Here is a 20,100-nt window from a genome sequence, read left to right as displayed (position 1 = left end):
ACACTTGCGCCGATGACGTACTGAAGAAAGGGTGCGATCCTGCCATGACTGGCGGCACGATAATGTCATAATATAAAAAAAAACAATTGGGCTAACTTTACTGTTTTTTAGATTAAAAAAACATTTTTTTCCCCAAAAAAGTGTGCTTGTAAGACCGCTGCGCAAATATGGTGTGACAGAAATTGCAGAGACCGCCATTTTATTCTCTAGGGTGTTTAGAAAAAAAAATATCTAAGGTTTGGGGTTTCCAATTTTCTAGCAAAAAAAAAATGTTTTTAACTTGTAAACACATCTCAGAAGGAGGCTCGGTCCTTAAAGTGGTTGTATAGTCATTTTTATAAGTTTAACCTACAGATAAGCCTATAATAATATCTCCTAAACCGTACAGGTTTAGGAGATATTCCCCTTGCAATGCGCCGCTGAATGCAGCAGCGCATGCCCTCAAGGGATTCTCGGCTAAAAGTCCGGCTGACGCCGGACCCTGCCAGAAGTAATTACCCCGCGCGCATGCGTGGGAGTGACGATATCGCGGCTCCGGCCACTCACGGCGCCGGAAGACACGCCGAGGGGACATGTCCGCTCCCTCGGCGTGGATCGGGCCAGATGTTGGGGCCTCGTTCTAAGGTAAGTATTTCATAATGAGCTAGTATGTGGTGCATACTAGCTCATTATGCCTTTTTCCTTTGCAGGTCAAAACCTGAACCAGTGAACAAACAAACTGGACTGCAAACAGCAGATGGATGTGAACCCAACCTAACTCTTAAGCCAGTATGTGGATAGGTCAAAGGCATTTATAATGGCAGCAATATTCAATACTTTTTAAGTGAGTAAATATCTGACAATAGAGAATGCTTTCCTTTTACATCCATCCTTCTTCCTTTTTTAAGAAGGCAATCCCTTTCCAAAAAAAATAATAATTGAGAACCATGTAGAGTTTTAGCAGAAAGTAATAGAAATCTGATCTTGATAAGTACTGAAGAATAAGGTATTGTTTGGGAAAACAATACAGTTATAATTCTAGTGTGTCATGGGGGGGGGGGGTGCTATTTTAAAGATGTATATTGTGTATATGTTTATAGAACTGAGAAGAGAAACACTGGTGTAGGTCCTAATTCTATATTGCCTTGGCTTTAAGCTGTGTTGCTGTTGAGTGAATCGAATGTTTGTTTGTTACCTAGACCTATAAAGCATCTCATTATATACACATAGGAAAGAGAATCACGAGAACACCTACGCCTTGGTTTAATGTCTCTACCAACCCCAAAGAATGACTTTGAGATTGTCCTGCCAGAAAATGCTGAGAAAGAACTGGAAGAGCGTGACACTGAAGAGATGTTTGTAGAAGATGCAGCAGATATCGAGGCTCGCAAACAGGTGGGGATCATTCTCTGTATAACCTAGAGGAAAGGCATTAAGTGTTATGTTGCCCAAAAGACGATGCCTCTCTCAAAGTATTTTATTGCGCTCATTTTAAAGTGTCGGTATATGTAAAGCCATCTGTTTTTCTTTATGTTTTGGCATGTTTCCCTTTATACTTATTTTTTAAATGTGAATCTGCTGCAAAGTTACTTACCCAGCGATCCTGCCAACAACAGAACTTCTGTTTCAGGGAGACAGCACTAAGCCATTGCCTTTCAGTTAGCAGCAGTATTGTCAGACTACATGGAAGCTCCTTCAGTTGGCTTTGACCACCTATCTGATAGACAGGCCAAAGGGCATATGATAGGCTGGTAACCCTGCTGCTAATTGTGAGGCAGTTTCTTAGTGTTATGTGTGGATAGGTGCGATTGCATGCCTTTTAGGTATATACCAAGCCAAAGCATTTTAAAACAAAACAAAAAAAACCCTTGTCTAGTTTTATTGCCATTTGGGACACTGTTGAAAAAGTTTCCTCGCTGATAAATCATTTTCATCAGAACAGGAAATTAAGGTTTCCTGTTCTGCTAAAAATGATTAATCAGTGAGGAAAATTCTCAACAGTGACATGTGCACTGATTAAAGGCTGAACAGAGGCTTTAGCCTTCCCCTACCTTAAAGTGGAAGTAAACGCATTGATTTAAACAGTTAAAAAAAAAAAAAAAAAAAAAAAGGCATGCTGGGAATGCCAACTGCACATTGGCTGTGCTCTCAGCCAAACTATCAAACCATCCAATGGCTGGTGTCATAACGAATCACATATGCTGCACCATAGCAGTTGAAGATTAAACAGAGGCAAAGATGGCAGCTTCCTTGGCTGAAAACGATAGGGGAGTTTACTTCCACTTTAACAATAGGCCTTTATTTGTTTACATTGTAGATTTATTCTCCTCTGTGTGGGGAAACCTTGTAAGTAGGAAATACACTATAAAGGGAAAGTATTTTGGTTCTTTTTAGTATTGCCTTTAAATCGTGTTATATTTTACATTTTTACATGCTCTTCCATATTTCTAATATATTACAATGAGTTAAGCCCACTATATTCAAAAACAGCCCCGGTGTGTGAGCTACTCATTTATCCTCTTTCCCTCTTGGCCCCATCATTGTGCAGGCAGACTAATTAAACTTAAAGCATTTGTTAAAACAAAAAAAACAAAAAAACAAAAAAAAGATCCTGTTCCCTTAAAGCACAGTATACAGCAGAGTTGTGTTGTGTACTTTGGCCTCCTATAATATCTGGCTGATCCTGCCTGGGTATGCCCTTCCCCCTGTATTCTGACTCCGATATATCAATGATGCTGAGCCCTGACACCGGAGACAGCGTACATGCCTCCGTCATATGCAGACTGCTCTCCTGTGTCTCCTCTGTCCTCATCCCTCCTTCTCTTCCTGTCTGCTCGCACCAGCTGAGTTCTGGGAACCTAGTTTATATAGGTACAGATCAGCAGTTTTTTTTACATTACACAGGCACAGGGTCACTTATTATATTACAGAGAGGATGGGAGGATTTTGTAGAAGTGGATTAAGCACTTTAAGGGTCAGTTCAAACTATAACAGGTGCGTTCCTTGCACGTTTCCCACTCTGCACTCTGCACTCAAATTGCCTGGTGATTTCAGCTACGGTTGTCAATATTTTCTTACCGACACCGCAAATGAAGATCCCAAACAGAGTGTTTTTCCTGCACCAGATCCATGTGATTTTGGTGTGGTGCGTTTTTGAAACGTCGTATTGCTTGAACTACATTTTGTGCTATTTCAGTCCATTCAAATAAGTAAGCTGAAAATCGCAGCACACTGAATCGCACAGGAGTCGCATGGGAACGCAGGCCGTAAATTTGTGTACATGTACAGTATACACATGTGGATCGCTTGTAAGCCAATTTTTTGTTTTTGTCAACAGGAGTATAGTATCAATACTCTGTACTAAGGCTTCATGCATGCTACATATCCTAAACTTGAGTTTAGGAGCTTTTGGCGCTCTTTTGCCAAAGCTGCTAAACTCCAACTCCACGAAAGTCTGTGTCCATGTACACATAGGCTTTTAGCAGAGTTTAGGAGCTGCTGCAGTTAGGTGCGCTTCAACCTCCCTCTCTTGAATGTGGAAGAATCACGTTCAGGATAGGAATGTTTTGACCATCGGCCACAGGAAAATGCAAAATTGTGGTCTAGTGTTTTGTTTTCCCACTGCAACGGTAAATGCAGTCAGGGTGTACATGTAGCCTTATAGTCAATGATGTTTATCACCTTTATGTTGAGAAAAATATTAAATGCTGGCAAGCAAGACTTCTCCCACCCCTAATACCTCCTTTGTTGAGATGTTTCAACTCTGAATTTGTGTATGCTGATCCCTTTTTTTTTTTTTTTTTTTTCAATGCCATTTTGTTATATAATAAAGAATATAATTTTCTAAAAATATAGCCTATGCATAATGTGATTGTTTGATTTCTTAGGCAATAAGAGATGCACAGCGGGCCAGAGAGTTAAAACAAAGGCACCGAGCAGTACAGAGGGACTTACCCAGGCCATCGGAGGTGAGCAAGACCAGTACTTGTCTATATTGCATTCACCAAACTGAGTTCTAATCATGGGAGGAATCGGAAAAATTTAAGTAAAAATTGACTATTATGCATTTCCATAGATAGTAGGAAGAGTTATAATTAACCACTACCTTTTAAATCTTGTAGGACTTCTAGCAGAAATTTAGTTTTTAGTGCTTCTACTTAATGGATTCTCCAAAAATTTCAATATCGGAAATACCAGCTGATAGACGGGGATGGGCCCATCAGCTGCCGCATGCAAATCTGTTAAGGGTTCCATATATATATATATATATATATATATATATATATATATATATATATATATATATATATATATATATTATATATATATATATATATATATATATATATATATATATATATATTATGGAAAGCTTAACAAAGAAAGGTCCTCTTGACCATAAAATGTCTGCATGGGCAAAGTAATAGTGTCTCTTACAGTCAGTATCGCTTTTGGTTTTCAAGCAAGCTGGCCATTGCACACGATGTAATTATGCCCAACAATGAGCCTTCTGTCATCAACAGTTGAACAACTGAGAGGAGCTAATTTGTCAAATGTAACTAACCTGTGTTCAAAATAGAACTCTAACAGTAACAGTGGCCCGAGTTTGCCCTTTTTTTTATTTATTTATTTTTTAACCTTTTTGTCTGAGTACATATGTATGTTTATCCTAAATATGTTTAAATTAATTTACTGTTAGGCTTGGTTCACAAGGGGCGGCACGACTTGCAGCGCGACTCAGACGCGACCTGCGCACGACTTCAGCGGCGACTTGCAAAACGACTTCTGTGTAGAAGTCAATGCAAGTCGCCTGAAGTCGCCCCAAAAATAGTACAGGAACCTTTTTTCTAAGTCGGAGCGACTTGAGTCGCTTCTATTAGAACGGTTCCATAGTACAGAACGGAGCGCGACTTGTCAGGCGGCTAAGTCGCCTGGACAAGTCGCCCCTGTGCCAACCGAGCCTGAGGCCCACTACTTCTGCTTGAACTTTTTTCCGAGTATCAACTACTTCATGCGTCTTGCTCAGATTCGATGTATAGAATAGATCACACTATTGCAGCTGGCAGGGAAGTTTCTTTTGGCTTGTTGTGTAGTGACAATCCCCAATGGATTCCTGGGGTGTATGGGGCAGCTTCGCTTCATTGATTGTCCGGATCTGCCTTGTCAACTGTTGTGGGTATTTTCCCTTTCAAGTGGTTGTAAAGTGACAATGGAAGCGCCGGCGGAGAGGAGGGGGAGAGGAGCGACACCCTGTTCGGCCGCATCGCTGGACCGTGGAACAGGTAAGTGTCTATTAAAGGTCAGCTTTTTGTAGCTGCTGACTTTTAATAAACATAAAAAGGCTGGAACTCCCCTTTTAATATAAAAAAAAGGGGGGGGGGAACAGAAATATTGTACAGTGGGGTTGCTCCCATAATCCACATATAACATAACATTTTATCATCAACACTTAACTAAAAAAAAAAAAAACATCACAGTAGTGAAAAAAATTTATTTCTTTCCACCTTTATCATCCTATACATAGGTATCCCTTAAAAAATGGCATCTAGGCTTTCCATGATTTACTTTCTAGTCCATTTTATCTCCTCCTATATCTCAGGCAACATTTTCCCAACCTCCCCATGTGTTTTCAAATTTCTCCTGTTGGTTTCTAGTCTCATAAGCCCACCTTTCTGCCTCCCCTCCCTTATCCACTTCCTTTTCCATTCTGCTAGAGTAGGGCATGCAACCTGTTTTAGTAAATGTGATCCATGGGGCTATTTCTTCCCAAAATGCTCTAATCTTTGGGCAAGACCACCAAAAAAGGTTGTGCGGGAAAATACCAGTAGATTTGCAGTTTATGAAATACTCAGACCAGCCCGTCTGGTAACAACAACCATGCCACGTTCAAAGTCGCTTAATTCCCATTTCTTCCCCAGTCTGATGCTTGGTTTGAACTTCAGCAAGTCGTCTTCACCATGTCTAGATGCCTAAATTAATTACTTGCTGCCTTGTGATTGAATGATTAGCAATTTGTGTTACCAAGCCATTGAACAGATTTGCCTAATAAAGTGGCCGGTGAGTGTATATCCCATATACATATGTGCTCCCAATATAAAGTCCACAAGACTCAGAACAAATATTGTTTTATTCCCACATTTTGCTGTGTGATCACTTCAATCATCAACATGCAGTGGGTCCCACCACCTTTCTCCAAATGCACTCACCTCCCGTCATGGACCTATAACTCTTATTAGGTCTGTCTGTGTCCCCTTGGGGTATGAATTTGCTGCAGTGCCTCCTCACATAAAGATCTTTAGCTTGCTACCTGGTCTGTGTTCCTTTAAGGGACCTCCAATCTCTGCCTTTTCCCACTATTAAAATGCTCAAGCAGACTTCAGATGGACTCTCATAGCTTAGAAGTACCAACGTTTTATTAAAAGTATTGCACTTGCAGTTAAAAAGTAAAATTGCTTTTTAAGATATAAAAATATCCGTGATGAATTCTTTCGGCATCAGCGTCACCCAGCTCCTTCCACGCTGTACAACACAACCTTGTGACTTCCTCAGGTAATGATGTTGGAATGAGAAACCCTGGCTCGTAGTCAATGTTTAAATGTATCCTGTTTAATATAGTTGAGGTCAGGGCTCTGTGCAGATCACCTGAGTTCCTCCACACCAAGCTTATCAACGCATACCTTTATAGAGATGGCTTTGTGCCCGAAGGCACAGTTTTGCTAAAGCAGAAAAAAAAGGCTTTCCCTCAACCTTTGCCACAAGGTTGGATGTGGGCACCATTGTCTGAAATGTCTTTGTATGCTTTACTATCAACAGTGCCCTTCAAAGGAAACTGCTGAATTCGGTCATTTTGATGATCTACATACATTTGTTTTTTATTGTTATTATTATGGATTTTTATGGCCCCAACATTTTGCACAGCGCTTTACAATGTGAGGGCAGACAGTACAATTACAATTTAATACAGGGGGAATCGGAGAGACCTAGTGCAGATTTATATTTGTTGAAAGAGTTCAACATAACCATCTGATGAGGTGGGAAGATGTTCTGGCTAAAGACCCAGAGGTGAGTTTTTAGGGTGTGCTGAATAGTCTATGAAATGGAGTTCTCAGAAACCCCTCACTCCTTTTCTTCAATTGTAAATGGGAGGTTTCACTTGGGCATTATCTGATGAACGTTGGGCATTTCCATCCAGTCTGAAGTTGTAATGTATGTGTCCTGTATCCTAGGTAAATGAAACGATACTGAGGCCTGGGAATGTAGAGCCACCGCTGACAGATCTGCAGAAAGCCGAAGAGATAATCAAGAAGGAAATGATCACAATGCTTCACTATGACTCTGTCCACCATCCGTTTGGGGACAATGCAACAAGCAAGAAAGGGAAGATGCCAAGCTCTGTTACAACCAACGCCGAGCATGTGGCCTACTTGGAACAGAACACCTATGAAAAGGTGTCTCAAGCAGAGCTAAAATACGTAAGTAAAAACATACAGCTGAAAGTTTTCCTTCACAGTCCAGTCCTAAAAATTACGACATCTTGTGATGCAGTGCTGGGAAGCCTCTTAGGGGGGTGTCTCTTTCTCTCTCTCTCTGCTAAATGTTTGTACTTTAGCGTACAGAGATATCGGCACGTATATTTGCTTTTTTTTTGTAATTGGGATTTGGGGCTTTTTCTATGAGGTTCCACAAGTATTTCCTACTGGAAGAACACTAGTCAGCCAATCTAAACTGACAGCAGCAATAACATTTTCCAATGTAATTTGGTCATGTGACCAGCTGTTGTAGGAACCTAGAGCTGTGGTTTCAGCCACGGAAGAAGGAGAGAAAGTAATTCAGGGCTTCTGGTACCTCTTGAATTGAATAGAACAGGTTGTACAGTGTTGTGGAAATTGTTATTTGCCTGTTAGTCCGATATCATCAGGTCATGGTATATACAATAATTAGTCTGGACTCATTTGGGGGGGATTTACTAAAACTGCAGCGAGCAAAATCCGGTGCCGCTCTACATAGAAACCAATCCACTTTCAAGTTTTATTAAAGCTTACATGAACAAGCTGAGGTTAGAAGCTGATTGGCTACCATGCACAGCTGCACTAGATTGAGTGCTCCAGTTTAACCACTTCAGCCCCGGACCATTTTGCTGGTCAAAGACCAGACCACTTTTTGCGATTCGGCACTGCGTCGCTTTAACTGACAATTGTACGGTCATGCGACATGGCTCCCAAACAAAATTGACGTTCTTTTTTTCCCACAAATAGAGCTTTCTTTTGGTGGTATTTGATCATCTCTGCGGTTTTTATTTTTTGCGATATAAACAAAAATGGAGCGACAATTTTGAAAAAAAGCATTATTTTTTACTTTTTGTTATAAATATCCCCCAAAATATATAAAAAAACTATTTTTTTTCCCTCAGTTTAGGCCGATACGTATTCTTCTACATATTTTTATGTAGTAAGCAATTATTGATTGGTTTGTGCAAAAGTTATAGCGTTTACAAATAGAGGATAGTTTTATGGCATTTTTATTAATATTTTTTTTTTTTTACTAGTAATGGCGGCGATCAGCGATTTTTATTGTGACTGCAACAATATGGCGGACACATCGGACATTTTTGACACATTTTTGGGACCATTGTCATTTATACAGCAATCACTGCTATATAAATGTAGTGATTTCTGTGTAAAATGACACTGGGAGTGAAGGGGTTAACCAGTGGGTGGCAGCGTAGGGGTTAAGTGTTCCTAGGGGTGTGTTACTAACTTTGGGGGCTGAGCTTTCATTTAGTGAACACTGATCTCTGCTCCAATCACATGGTTGCTAGGCAGAATGGGGAAATGCTGTTCACAACGGCATTACTCCATTCAGCCGCCCCGTGAGACGATTGCGGGTATGCCCGCGGCGATAGAGCCCGCGGGACCCACGACCGGACTCGCGGGGTCCCGACCGGCACGCAAGCAGGGCGGCATTAAAGATTGTACGTACCTGTACGCCAATATGCCTGCCCGTGCCATTCTGCCGACGTACTTCGGCGTGCCCCGTTCGGGAACCGGTTAAGTAAATCTTCCCCATTGTGTAATGTTGAAAATTGTTTGTAAATTAGTCACCACTTTGGCACCCGCTCTAATTGTACACAGCGGAGCCTGTCAACAAATCCCAGCCAATGATTCATGGCTGGGACTTCCTGATCGGCTGTGTACGATCACAGCCCAGAGCTCTGTGTTGGTAAACAACACAGAGCTCTGTACAGGGGGATCCATCTGTCAATTTCTCATCCTTGCAAAGCAGGAATGAGAAACTGAGGTCTTAGTAAAAGCAGTGTACATAGTCAGGCACACATTTAACCCCTTGAGCAACCTAGATGTTAAAGGGGTTGTAAAGGTTCGTTTTTTATTTTCTAAATAGGTTCCTATAAGCTAGTGCATTGTTGGTTTTTCGCCAGTGTCTAAGGTGTTGGTCACAAGTGAAGCTGTGCTGAGCTCCGCTGGAGCAATCGTTGTTGGGGCTAGCTATGCAGCCAGATCCATTCAAAGTGTCTTTTAGGCTGATTTGAATGGTCCCCGGGCCATCGTGTCTGAAGAAACGAGGTTTTTTTTTTTAGAGAGCTGGATCCCGGGATCCAGTACTTTTGCTATTAAGGCCATAAAGTTTTACTGGCGGGATACTATTACAGGTCCAGGATTGTGGGTTCCCCGAGGGTCCCCAGGTACTGAACTTACTGTTTAGATATTTTGTCAAACAGTTTTGAGACAGTCACTCTGTACCCTTTACCAAAACCAATACAGCCTTAGGGAATAAACTGTATCCACCACTGGTGTACATTCCCCTGCAGTTGGACAGGAAGTCATGGGGGGGGGGGGGGTGTATATCTTCTTGACCCTTGTTGCTTCTTTTTGTATTCAGGCAGAGGATCTACTGAAGCAAGAGATGGAGGTGGTCAAACAAGGTATGGGGCACGGAGACCTCTCTCTGGACGCCTTCAATCAGGTGTGGGAGGAATGTTACAGCCAGGTGTTGTTTCTGCCTGGACAAGGGCGTTACACCCGAGCAAACCTGGCAAGCAAGAAGGACAGGGTAGACTCTCTGGAGAAAAGGCTAGAGGTGAGTGCACGTCTCCTGCTGGATCCCTTTTTCTTTGGTTTATGTGTATATAGTATGTGTGCTATGTGTCTCTTATATGGTACATTTTTCTCTAATGACCATTCAAACACAAACGCTGAGCAGCAGATGATTTGACTTTCAATGTGTTCTACATGGAAATGTTGCCTTATTTCCTCTGATTCCAAGAGTTAGCAACTGGTTGTGGTCATCCGCTTGTTAAAGTGGAACACTAGGGGGGAAACATTTTTTGGGGGGAAATTGAATTGAAATAAGTTACCTTTTAATGATTAGTATCCTATGTCTACTGTAGACAGCTGCTGCTGTCTGTAAAAAAAAAAAAAAAAAAAGACAGTTTTGTTTATGCTGGATACTACATGCATTTCTACTCTTCTGGCTGTGCGACATTTGCTGTTACAGTATAGTAAAGAACCATTTGTTCGCTCTCTCCTCCTTCTCCTTTTGTCCATTTACAGATAGCATGGTATCAGTGTAGCATGGTATTAGTGTTCTTTTAACTAAAGTATCTGGAATGGAGGTAGCTGTAAAGTGTTGAGTTGTAATGTGTGTAATATCCAGCATAAATGAAATTGTAATTTCTTTTTTTTTCTATTAAATAACGTCATATCTGATCTGTGCAATGGTTTTGCACAGAGAAGCCCCAATCCTCCTCTTCTGGGGTCCCAGACAGTGCTCTTGGCTCATTCTCTTCTCCATGTGCCACTATAGGATGTTGCTACCCATGGTGGCACACATGCAGACTTGATCCTGAGTCATGTCCATTGACACACAGTGCGGCTCAGCCCTGCCCAAAACCCCCAACACTTCAGGGTGCAGTACAAAAGATGACCTTGCTAGGCGGAATTTTACCAATTTTGTCTATGCAAACCGCACAAGAATTATCCGGTACGCATGTTCACAGGGGTTTACTGCTACTGAGCTTTTGTGACTTGTGTCTACAGCAAACTCAGCTGGGTGGCTGCTCCCTTTGGGATGTGAGGCCTACAGATCCTTATCAAGCCATCTTCTCACGCAGGCAGGTGGAGGGTTTGATGGGATGGGCTCATAGTTTCCTTTACCAAGTAGGGGAACACAAATCGCCCTGAAGTGCCTCCCCAATTGGTCAGATCTGTTTGGAATTCCTGCCCTTATGTGGTATTTTCACTGTTTTAACATGCACAATCCGCTTCCTTTGTATCAAGAAAGGAATTTTGTTTTGCAGCACTTTCCGGTCTGCAAGATAAGCTCCTTGTGGTTCTTACTGGCTTGGAATGCCTGGGACACAACTGGGTACTCTCCTTTCCTTTCCCTCCTCACTTTTTTCAGGATTGGAGGAACCTCCTTAAGGCCGGGTTCACACTACTGCGATGCGGGAACGCCGCGAATCCGCAGCGTTTTCCCGCATCGCATTACTCCTGCCGGCAGTTCACACTGCCTTATGCGAACGGCTGGGAGTGTCAATGATATGTTAATGACACCCCCAGATCCGTCCGCATATCGCAGTGCGATGTGCCGACTCGCACAGGAATCGGATCGCATGGTGTGAACACCCATGCGATCCGATTCTGTTGCGGACCAAAAAAAGGGTCCCGTGCGAGTTTGCTGCAGGAGCGATGCGAATTCAGCCATACTATCTGTATGGCTGAACTTACATCGCTACGGAGATCGGATGTGATTTGCACTGCAGTGCGGTGCGAATCACATCCGGATCTCTCACCCGCAGCGGTGTGAACCCGGCCTTAAGATGAGGAAGCTGTCAATGATTGGGAATCCTCTGTAGAAATGTCCTCCCAGGGTCTGCCGATGCATCCGACTAAAGACCTGGTCAGCTCTAGAATAGTGGATATCCATGCAGGTACTGGATGGTGTGCAAATACTTCCTGACGATAAATGGGAAGGTTGACAACTGATGCTCCCCAGTCAGTCTGGGAAGGTGCTGAAGTTGTTGGTCAACAGCCTGGAAGCTGTAGTGATACGGCTGGCTCTCCTACCCTGGTTTGTCTTTCTTTTTTGGAGTCTCTCTGTCAGGGTGCAGCTGAACAATGCCAGGACTTTAACATACATCAGCCATCAAGAAGTGAGAAGTCACACAGCTCAGAAAGAAGTGGACCTGATCTTGTGAATCCTTGGAATTTATTTTCCCTGATATTGAGGAATGTGTACCACCATACATGGAAATCCCTCCCCCTCCCCCTGTAGTGTGAGGCCTGCAAATCTCATTCTTGAGAGTATGTCATGGGGTGCATTTTGACCTTTTTTTTTTTTTTCGCTCTCCTGTGAAGATGTATACCCCAATGTTACCCCCACATTTCATACCCCTCATGTCTGTTGTATCATGTACTTGTGTTTTAAAAAGTATCCGGTACTCTTTGTACCGCTTTCTTTGAAATCCCCGGTGTTCCTGCCAGTCCCTCTGCTTTATTTCAAATTAACCACACTGAGCTTGAGGGCACATCCATCCTAGCATTCTTTGTTGGCTCAGTGATCACATGATTGTACACACTTGGGTATATGATTAGGGATATATATTGTAACAGCAGGTATCTTTAAAGAGGAAGTAAACCCTGATGGGTTTACTTCCTCTTTCATTCCCTGCAAAGGTAAAGCGTAACGGACTACTATGCATCGCATAGTAGTCCATTATGTGTCACTTACCTGACACAGGAGCCAGCAATGTCACCGCTGTCCCCTGTAGTCCGCCGCATCCATCTTCTCGGTGGGTCTTGCCGCTCCGCTGCTGTCATTCGGCGAAGCCGCGATGACGTCACTCCCGCGTATGCACACGGGAGCCGCCACTCGCGGCATATCACCGTTGACCGCGGCGCGCTCAGTGCGTCTGCGCGTTGCTGTCTATGGCGCATGCACCGTAGACAGTGGTGCCTGTCTTTCGGCAAATATCTCTTAAACTGTGTAGGTTTAGGAGATATTTCTTGGACCTACAGGTAAGCCTTAATCTAGGCTTACCTGTAGGTCAGTGTGTTGTAAGGGTTTACAACCACTTTAATAGGGTATTCATTTTTTTTGTTTGGGGAATTGTTATTGATGATACATTATAATTTTCTTTCCACTTCATAATTTATGTGCTACTTTGTTGGTCTATCACATAAAATTCCAATAAAATACATTTACATTTTTGGTTGTGACATGACAAAATGTGGAAAATTTCAAGGGGTGTGAATACTTTTTCCCTGTACATTTAGACAGCTACTACAGCTGTGTAAATTAACCACTAGCCAACCAGCCGCCATCATGATACTGTGGCAAATTGGCTTGTTCCCGCAAATCACCATAGCTGTAAAAAAAAAAAAAAAAAAAAAGTATGTGTGTGTGTGTGTATAGGCCTAAACTAGCGGGGGGGGGGGGATATTGTAGCAAAAAGTATAAAATATCTTTTTTTTTTTTTTTTTTTTTTTTTTTTTTTCCAAAATGTTGGTTCTTTTTGTTCGCAAAAAATAACACTGCAGAGATGATCAAATACCACCAAAATAAAGCTCTATTTGTGGGGGGGGGACATTTTGTTTGGGTACAACGGTCGCACAACCGCACAATTGAATTGTCAGTTAAAGCAACGCAGTGCCGTATCGCAAAAAATGGCCTAGTCGTTAAGGGGGAAAATCTTCCAGAGCTGAATTGGTTAAAGCCCGTCATCGACTGTCATTTTGACAACTGGTAATTGCTGGCAGTAGAAGAGCTTGGATGCTAGTGATATGTCTTAAAAACACAAATTTTTTTTTTTATATCTTTAACATATTAAATTCTGAAGCCGTTAAAGAGAATTTTGTAAGACTAGTGTTCCGTACTCTGTGCATTCTGGTGCACAAGTTTTCTATGTGCCCCTTTAACACTATAATGCTGATGTGATGTGTGGTGCAGTTAGTGATACTCAACCCAGGACACTGCATTCACTGTATCTGGTCTCCCACAGAACACACTACTGCAATTATTTTAGTAAATGTAACTGCTAAATACATTTTCTCATCAGCAGTATATAGTCTTCTATCAGTGTCTGGTTAAAGCTTGTACAAGGAGTTTTCCTTCTACTGTCTTATTTATGATCATCATAACTAAGGACCCCTTACCCTCTGTCTGGACAGATCTGATTGTCCTTTTGCTGATCATATGCACCCTTCCAAGAAAATAACAAAACAAACCCTCTAGCAAAACCAAACTGAGCATCTGCAGAGTGCTCTGTTGTATCAGCAGATAGATTGGGGACTATGGAAGGGGAGGATCAGAGAAGACCAGATCAAACAGCCTTTTTACACAATGCAGGTGTTTAACCCCTTAGGTTTCACAGGGAGTATAACGAGCATGTTTTTCTGCATTTACAGGCTGGTTTTACTGTTGTAGGTTCAGAAGTGACATAAATAAAGTGTTACTATGTGGCACATCAAAAAATGTTTTTTTTAAAATGATGCAAAATGCTAAAAAGCCTTTTGGGAGTAATAAAGTATTCTGAATTTGAATTCAGAATCTAGTCTTATGCCGCGTACACACGACCGGACTTTCGAGGGACTAGGTCCAGCGGTCTTTCCGACTGAGTGGAGTTCCGACAAACTTTCCTAATGAACAGACTTGGCCACACACAATCACACCAAAGTCCGACGGATTCGAACGTGATGACGTACGACTGGATTAGAATAAGGAAGTTCATAGCCAGTAGCCAATAGCTGCCCTAGCGTCAGTTTTTGTCCGTCGGACTAGCATACACACGAACGGATTTCTCGGTCCGGCGGAAAAATTGAATACATGTTCTATTTCTAAAGTCCGCCGGATTTTTGGCAAGCAAAGGTCCGATGGAGCTCACACAAGATCGAATTGTCCGACGGACTCATTCCGTCAGACCTTTGCTGTCAGTGCGGTCGTGTGTACGCGGCATAAGAGTGAGATGTCTGCTACTATGCACACATTCATATCTTTTACCAGCAGATGGCAGTAGTGTCATTTCAAACTTGTATCATACTTAGACTTGGCTGCTGGTTGGCTTTTTGCTTCCCAAGTTTGGAGACACAGTTGAAGACGAATCACCATTTATACATTACATTATCATTAATCAGCATTATTTTGCTGCAGCACTAAAAGGCTATTTTCCTTCTGATCAGGAACTATAGAGAGGATATTACTTTCTGGAGTTTGTACAGCTACACATCTGGTTATCCAGATATGCTTTACACAGTAGAGCTAAGAATACAGATTCCCATTGTAAAATGCCTGCTAAGCAAGTGTTGCCTATGGGGATGTTGGATGTATACTGAGAGAGGGGTGCCCTCAGGTTATCTTGGGTGGATGGTAGGGGGTTGCTGGAGTAGTTTGCTGACTTGAAAACATTTTTTGATTGTCCTTTTGTGTGTGTTATTACATGGACTGTCATGGAGTATAACTGAGAGCGCCTGCACTGGAGGATCAAATCCCAGGGAGGGCTAAATGATACAAAATCATACCTGCAATGCATCTTATTCGTACCTTTCTAGTATTTACATTGGGAAAAGGTTGGGGGGTGTTTTGACAGCGAACAGTCTAGGTAAGGGTCAGAGCTGAGTGTTTTGCAGTAAGGGAGGTCACATAACCATTAAAGACAGCTGATGTTTTCTGACAACTGTCTTTGCCCGGATTCCTCTTTAAATCATGTATACGAGTGCATCCTGTACATGATGGTTAAGCAGCTGCTGGTAATACTTTGCTTGTTACGGGCAAATAACATGGCAGGGTCCTTCTGAATAAACTGGCTGAGAATTGCCTGCTCTGGTTCTCATCACTGCACTCTGGGCATGAGCCCGTATTATTAATCACCCCGACACTGGATCATATTGATTGACTGACTTTTCTAGCTGGAAACTGATGTCGCTGGCACTGTGCACAATTATTAATCTGGCTGCATGAAGCATCGTAGCTGGCACCCCCTCACTGATGTGCACAGTGCAGTCATGTGCTCTTGCAGGAATGTCGAGACCAATCAGCTGTTATGCTGCAGAGATTTTCTCTTGTGTGCAGGCTGTGAACTGCTAAAGATTGTTCCTTTAGTAATGCTGAAATTGTGGGTGCGCGTGTCCTGGGATTTAGCAGTCTTTAAAACCCCAACTCCACCCAAAACTGACATTTCAGTCTGGCATGGTTGCTGGCAAGGTGAGTCGCATGTTAGGCTCTTGTCTCTTTTAGAAACTTCATGGCTGTTCAGCCGCTCTGTCAAAGACCAAACTATGACTTCACATTCCTGAATTCTTCAAAAGATAGACACTAATATGTAAGGTTAGGGTCATACCTGTGTGTGTGTGTGTGCGCATTTTCATTTGTTTTTCTTCATGGCTTCTTCATGTTCTCCTATTGAAGACTATGGGGCCAAAAGAGCACCAAATGAAGCACCTGCACATCTTTCCAAGCTGCACAGTTGCATAGATGTGAATGTCCCACGAAGACAACAATGATATTCCTATTGTGTGATGGGCAGAGCACAACAAATCAGAGATGTGAACAGGGACTTCATCATACCTAACCCTATAAAGCAAAAATCGCTATACTTGCCTGTTCTGCAGCCCATCCGGTCTCCAGTGGTGGAAACTGTGAGCATGAGAGGACCGACAATGGCTGTGAAATGCCTGTGAAGTGACATCACCCATAGACTCACTATGGGGCTTCCATTGTCGGCTGCATCTCATGCACCCACCTCCTCGCTGAAGCTCATGCTGGGACTGGACCAGATTGGCTGCAGAACGGCTAAGTATAGCGATTTTTGCTTTACAGGGTTAGATTAGGTTTAGAATGTGGCAGGGAGCAGGTTTAGTGTGTGTTAGGTTTTGCCTGAACATTCACTTTAAATTCGACCTTTCAGTAACTTGCTGTCACTGGACCCATATCATAAAAAAACTATCAATAAAATGGTGTATTACTTGCTGTTCATACACACTCAGTCACTATGAGATTTGCTTTCTGTATTCTGCAAAAAACCTGGTTGATCCTGCTGCTCTCCATTTCCATCTTCTGTTCATGTCCCCAATTCAGCTAGGTATTTTGCAGCAGTAGTGCAACTCTGCACATGCTCAGTTTTCACTGAGTTTCTATGGTGAGCATTTTCTCTCCATCACATCCGAGCAGCCCACTTGACACATGTAGGCGTATACACAGTGGTAAATGACAGCCCACTCACTCCCTCCTTTCTTCCCTAAACCATGCCCACTAACCAGTGAAACAGGGGCAGGATATTCCATGTAGATTAAAGCGGTAGTAAACTGTACCCAAAGAAATAAAAATTGGGGCCCGGGTGGTTTGTCATAATGCGCCATTTATTCATTGCTTACTACCTCGTTATGACAGACTTGCTTGAAAACCAAGCCCTCCCAGTGCCACGCGGTCACTGGTCCTGGTGTTTCCATCTTCTCGTGGGCTTTGACTGTATGAATGGTCAAACTGCAATTACGTCACTCCTGCACATGTGCAAGGGAGTCATGTGCACATGCACCATCTCCTAAATGGTACATGTTTAGGAAATATTTGCTTTACCTATAGGTAAACTTTATTATAGGCTTATCTGTAGGCAACAAATCAACATTGTAACTTTACTACCACTTTATAATTATGGCTGCACCTCCCATCTTATTCCAAGACACAGGCTGGAAAGGCGTGATGCAGCATGTGACTGGCAGAGATCCACCCATACCATATTATTTCCACAGAATAATAAAGATGTATATATTTTAGATATAGCCATATATAGTCGTATTTATCAGCGTATAACACGCACCCTTTTCCCCTTAAAATCAGGGGAAAGTTATGGGTGCGTGTTATACGCCGAACTTCGCTGATTGTGAAGAGAAGAGCAAGCGGAGCTGAGATACACAAAGCCGAGTGTACTTCGGCTAGACTCAGCTCACCTCGCAGTCCCGCCCCTGACTGTGAGCAGAGCCGAGTCTAGCCGAATACACTTTGTGTATGTCAGCGGTGCTCACTCCTTTCCTCTCGTAATCAGTGTAGATGGGTGGGACTGAGAGGAGCCGAGTCTAGCCGAAGTACACTCGGCTTTGTGTATTTCAGCTACTCTCCTCCGGTGCCAATTTTAAATGGGACAGGGCTGCAAAGACACTGGGCAGACTGCAGATAGACACTGGGCAAGGCTGCAATGAAGGACAAGGCTACAGATGGACACTGATAAGGCTGCATTGATGTACATTTAAGTGTAAGTTTTTTGTTTTTTGTTTCCCCTTAAAATTCCCTCATAAACGTGGGGGGGGGGATAAATACGGTATATTACACTGTTTCCCTGAAAATAAGACCTAGTGCGGTTTTCGGGGAGGGCTGCAATATATGCCCTACCCCAAAAATAAGCCCTAGTAAAGTTTGTCTCCTTTTGTAACTTTGTCAAAAATACCTACTTTACAACTTTACCTATTGGGCACTCACGTGACCCACTGGAGATCTTCTCTCCTCCCGGTTGACGTCAGCAGCCCCTCATACGGCAGTGCTCAGAGCGGGCTGATGCCAGAGGGGATCTCGGCCCTTCCCTCAGCAATGCTCGGAGTTGGGAAAAAGCGCTCTAGTTGATCACGTGAGCTCCCAGCGGAGCTGTAAATTGGGTTATTTTCGGCAATTAAGTTACAAAAGACTCGCTAGACATTATATAATCTTTTTACAAAAGGGATTACAAATTTTTAGAACATAGGGGTAAATGACTCAGCACAAGCACTATGCTTTCATGCTTTAAAACAGGGGTGACCAACCTTTTGAAGAGCGAGGGCCACTTAAGCAACTTGGTAATCCGTCGTGGGCCACAATGAGAACAGCGGGTGGATGACAGGTCCGTGTCCACTCCGCATATGTAAAGCGGACTCAGATACAGCCCGTTCTGCTCTATGTGCCCTCCAATCTGATCCCCCCCCCCCCAGATGGAAGGGGACGGAACCTCTTATTTTTTATTTTTTTTAGCGGTTCGGATTGGAGGTAGTCAGTTTACATCTGCTGCTCCATAGAGGTGAATGGATGATCTGATTGGGTTGGGACTGATCGTGTGAAAGGGGCCTAAGGCTGCTTTCACATCCGATGCTCTGCGGTTTACCCACACCATGGGCGCAGAGCAGGGCACCTGTGGCTTTCCTGCAGCTTTGCTGCACATTGCCATTGACTTCTATTATAGCCTGCAGGTGTGGTGCACTTTTTGAAAGCTCACCAAACCCACAGCTAATAGAAGTTTATGGCTCAGTGCAGGTAACCCGCAGGTGGAGCGCAGTGCGCGATCAGTTTGAAAACAGCCCAGTAACCACTGCAGATATGTCCATATATACACTGTGATTTTAGTAATAAACATACTTTTAAGACAGTCTTCCATTCAGTTATCGCTGGCTGTTGCTGCAACAGGCAGAATGCATATGGTATCGCCTTGCCTGGGACAGGAGCATTGTACAGGCTCATGCGCCTCTGCTCTACAGCCATTTGCTTCCTCTACCGCTGGCTTCATTCACAACACTGATGCTCTGGAATGGGCGGGTCGGCAATCCACGATCTGGGCTTGCCAACCTGCCATCCCAGAGCAGGAGGTTGCAGGGCCACATAAGAGGGCACAGCGGGCCACATCAGAGGGCACTGGTTGGGCACCCCTGCTTTAGAGGATCAGTGTGTGTATGTGTGTATGTATATGTGTGTATGTATATGTATATGTGTGTATATATATATATATATATATATATATATATATATATATATATATATATATATATATATATATATAGTATAAAAAAAAATTTTTTGGGTCGCAACCACTTTGCGATTGTCATGATGACATGCCTATATTTGAATAAATGTAGTAGCCAAAAAATTATAGAAGACAGTCTTATTTTCGGGGAAGCACGATTTTTATTATATAGATAGATAGATAGATATAGATATATAGATAGATATCTATATAGATATATAGATATAGATATATATATAGATATATATATATAGATATATCTCTATCTATTAGAGAGATATAGATAAAATTGTGCTTCCCCGAAAATAGGAAAAAAATATCCTATGTAAAAAAATATTCTCACAAAAGTGAGC

At 42.7% G+C, this 20,100-nt stretch overlaps 1 protein-coding gene across 1 annotated transcript in view; it reads left to right on the top strand.

Annotated features, from left to right (window-relative positions):
* The window catches only part of CDC5L (cell division cycle 5 like), an 85,364-nt gene that overhangs the window by 46,833 nt on the left and 18,431 nt on the right, over positions 1 to 20,100 (top strand). Inside the window, exons 11-14 of the mRNA XM_077488956.1 lie at positions 1,210 to 1,374; positions 3,867 to 3,947; positions 7,206 to 7,451; positions 9,877 to 10,074. Of these exons, the coding sequence (XP_077345082.1) occupies positions 1,210 to 1,374; positions 3,867 to 3,947; positions 7,206 to 7,451; positions 9,877 to 10,074 (690 nt within the window). The remainder of the gene's footprint in view (positions 1 to 1,209; positions 1,375 to 3,866; positions 3,948 to 7,205; positions 7,452 to 9,876; positions 10,075 to 20,100) is intronic.

The sequence above is a fragment of the Lithobates pipiens genome, unplaced genomic scaffold (genome assembly GCF_037356315.1).
Source record: "Lithobates pipiens isolate NorthernLeopardFrog02 unplaced genomic scaffold, aLitPip1_a1.2 Scaffold_18, whole genome shotgun sequence".
Lineage (NCBI taxonomy): Eukaryota > Metazoa > Chordata > Amphibia > Anura > Ranidae > Lithobates > Lithobates pipiens.
This window is presented reverse-complemented; position numbering and strand designations above follow the sequence as displayed.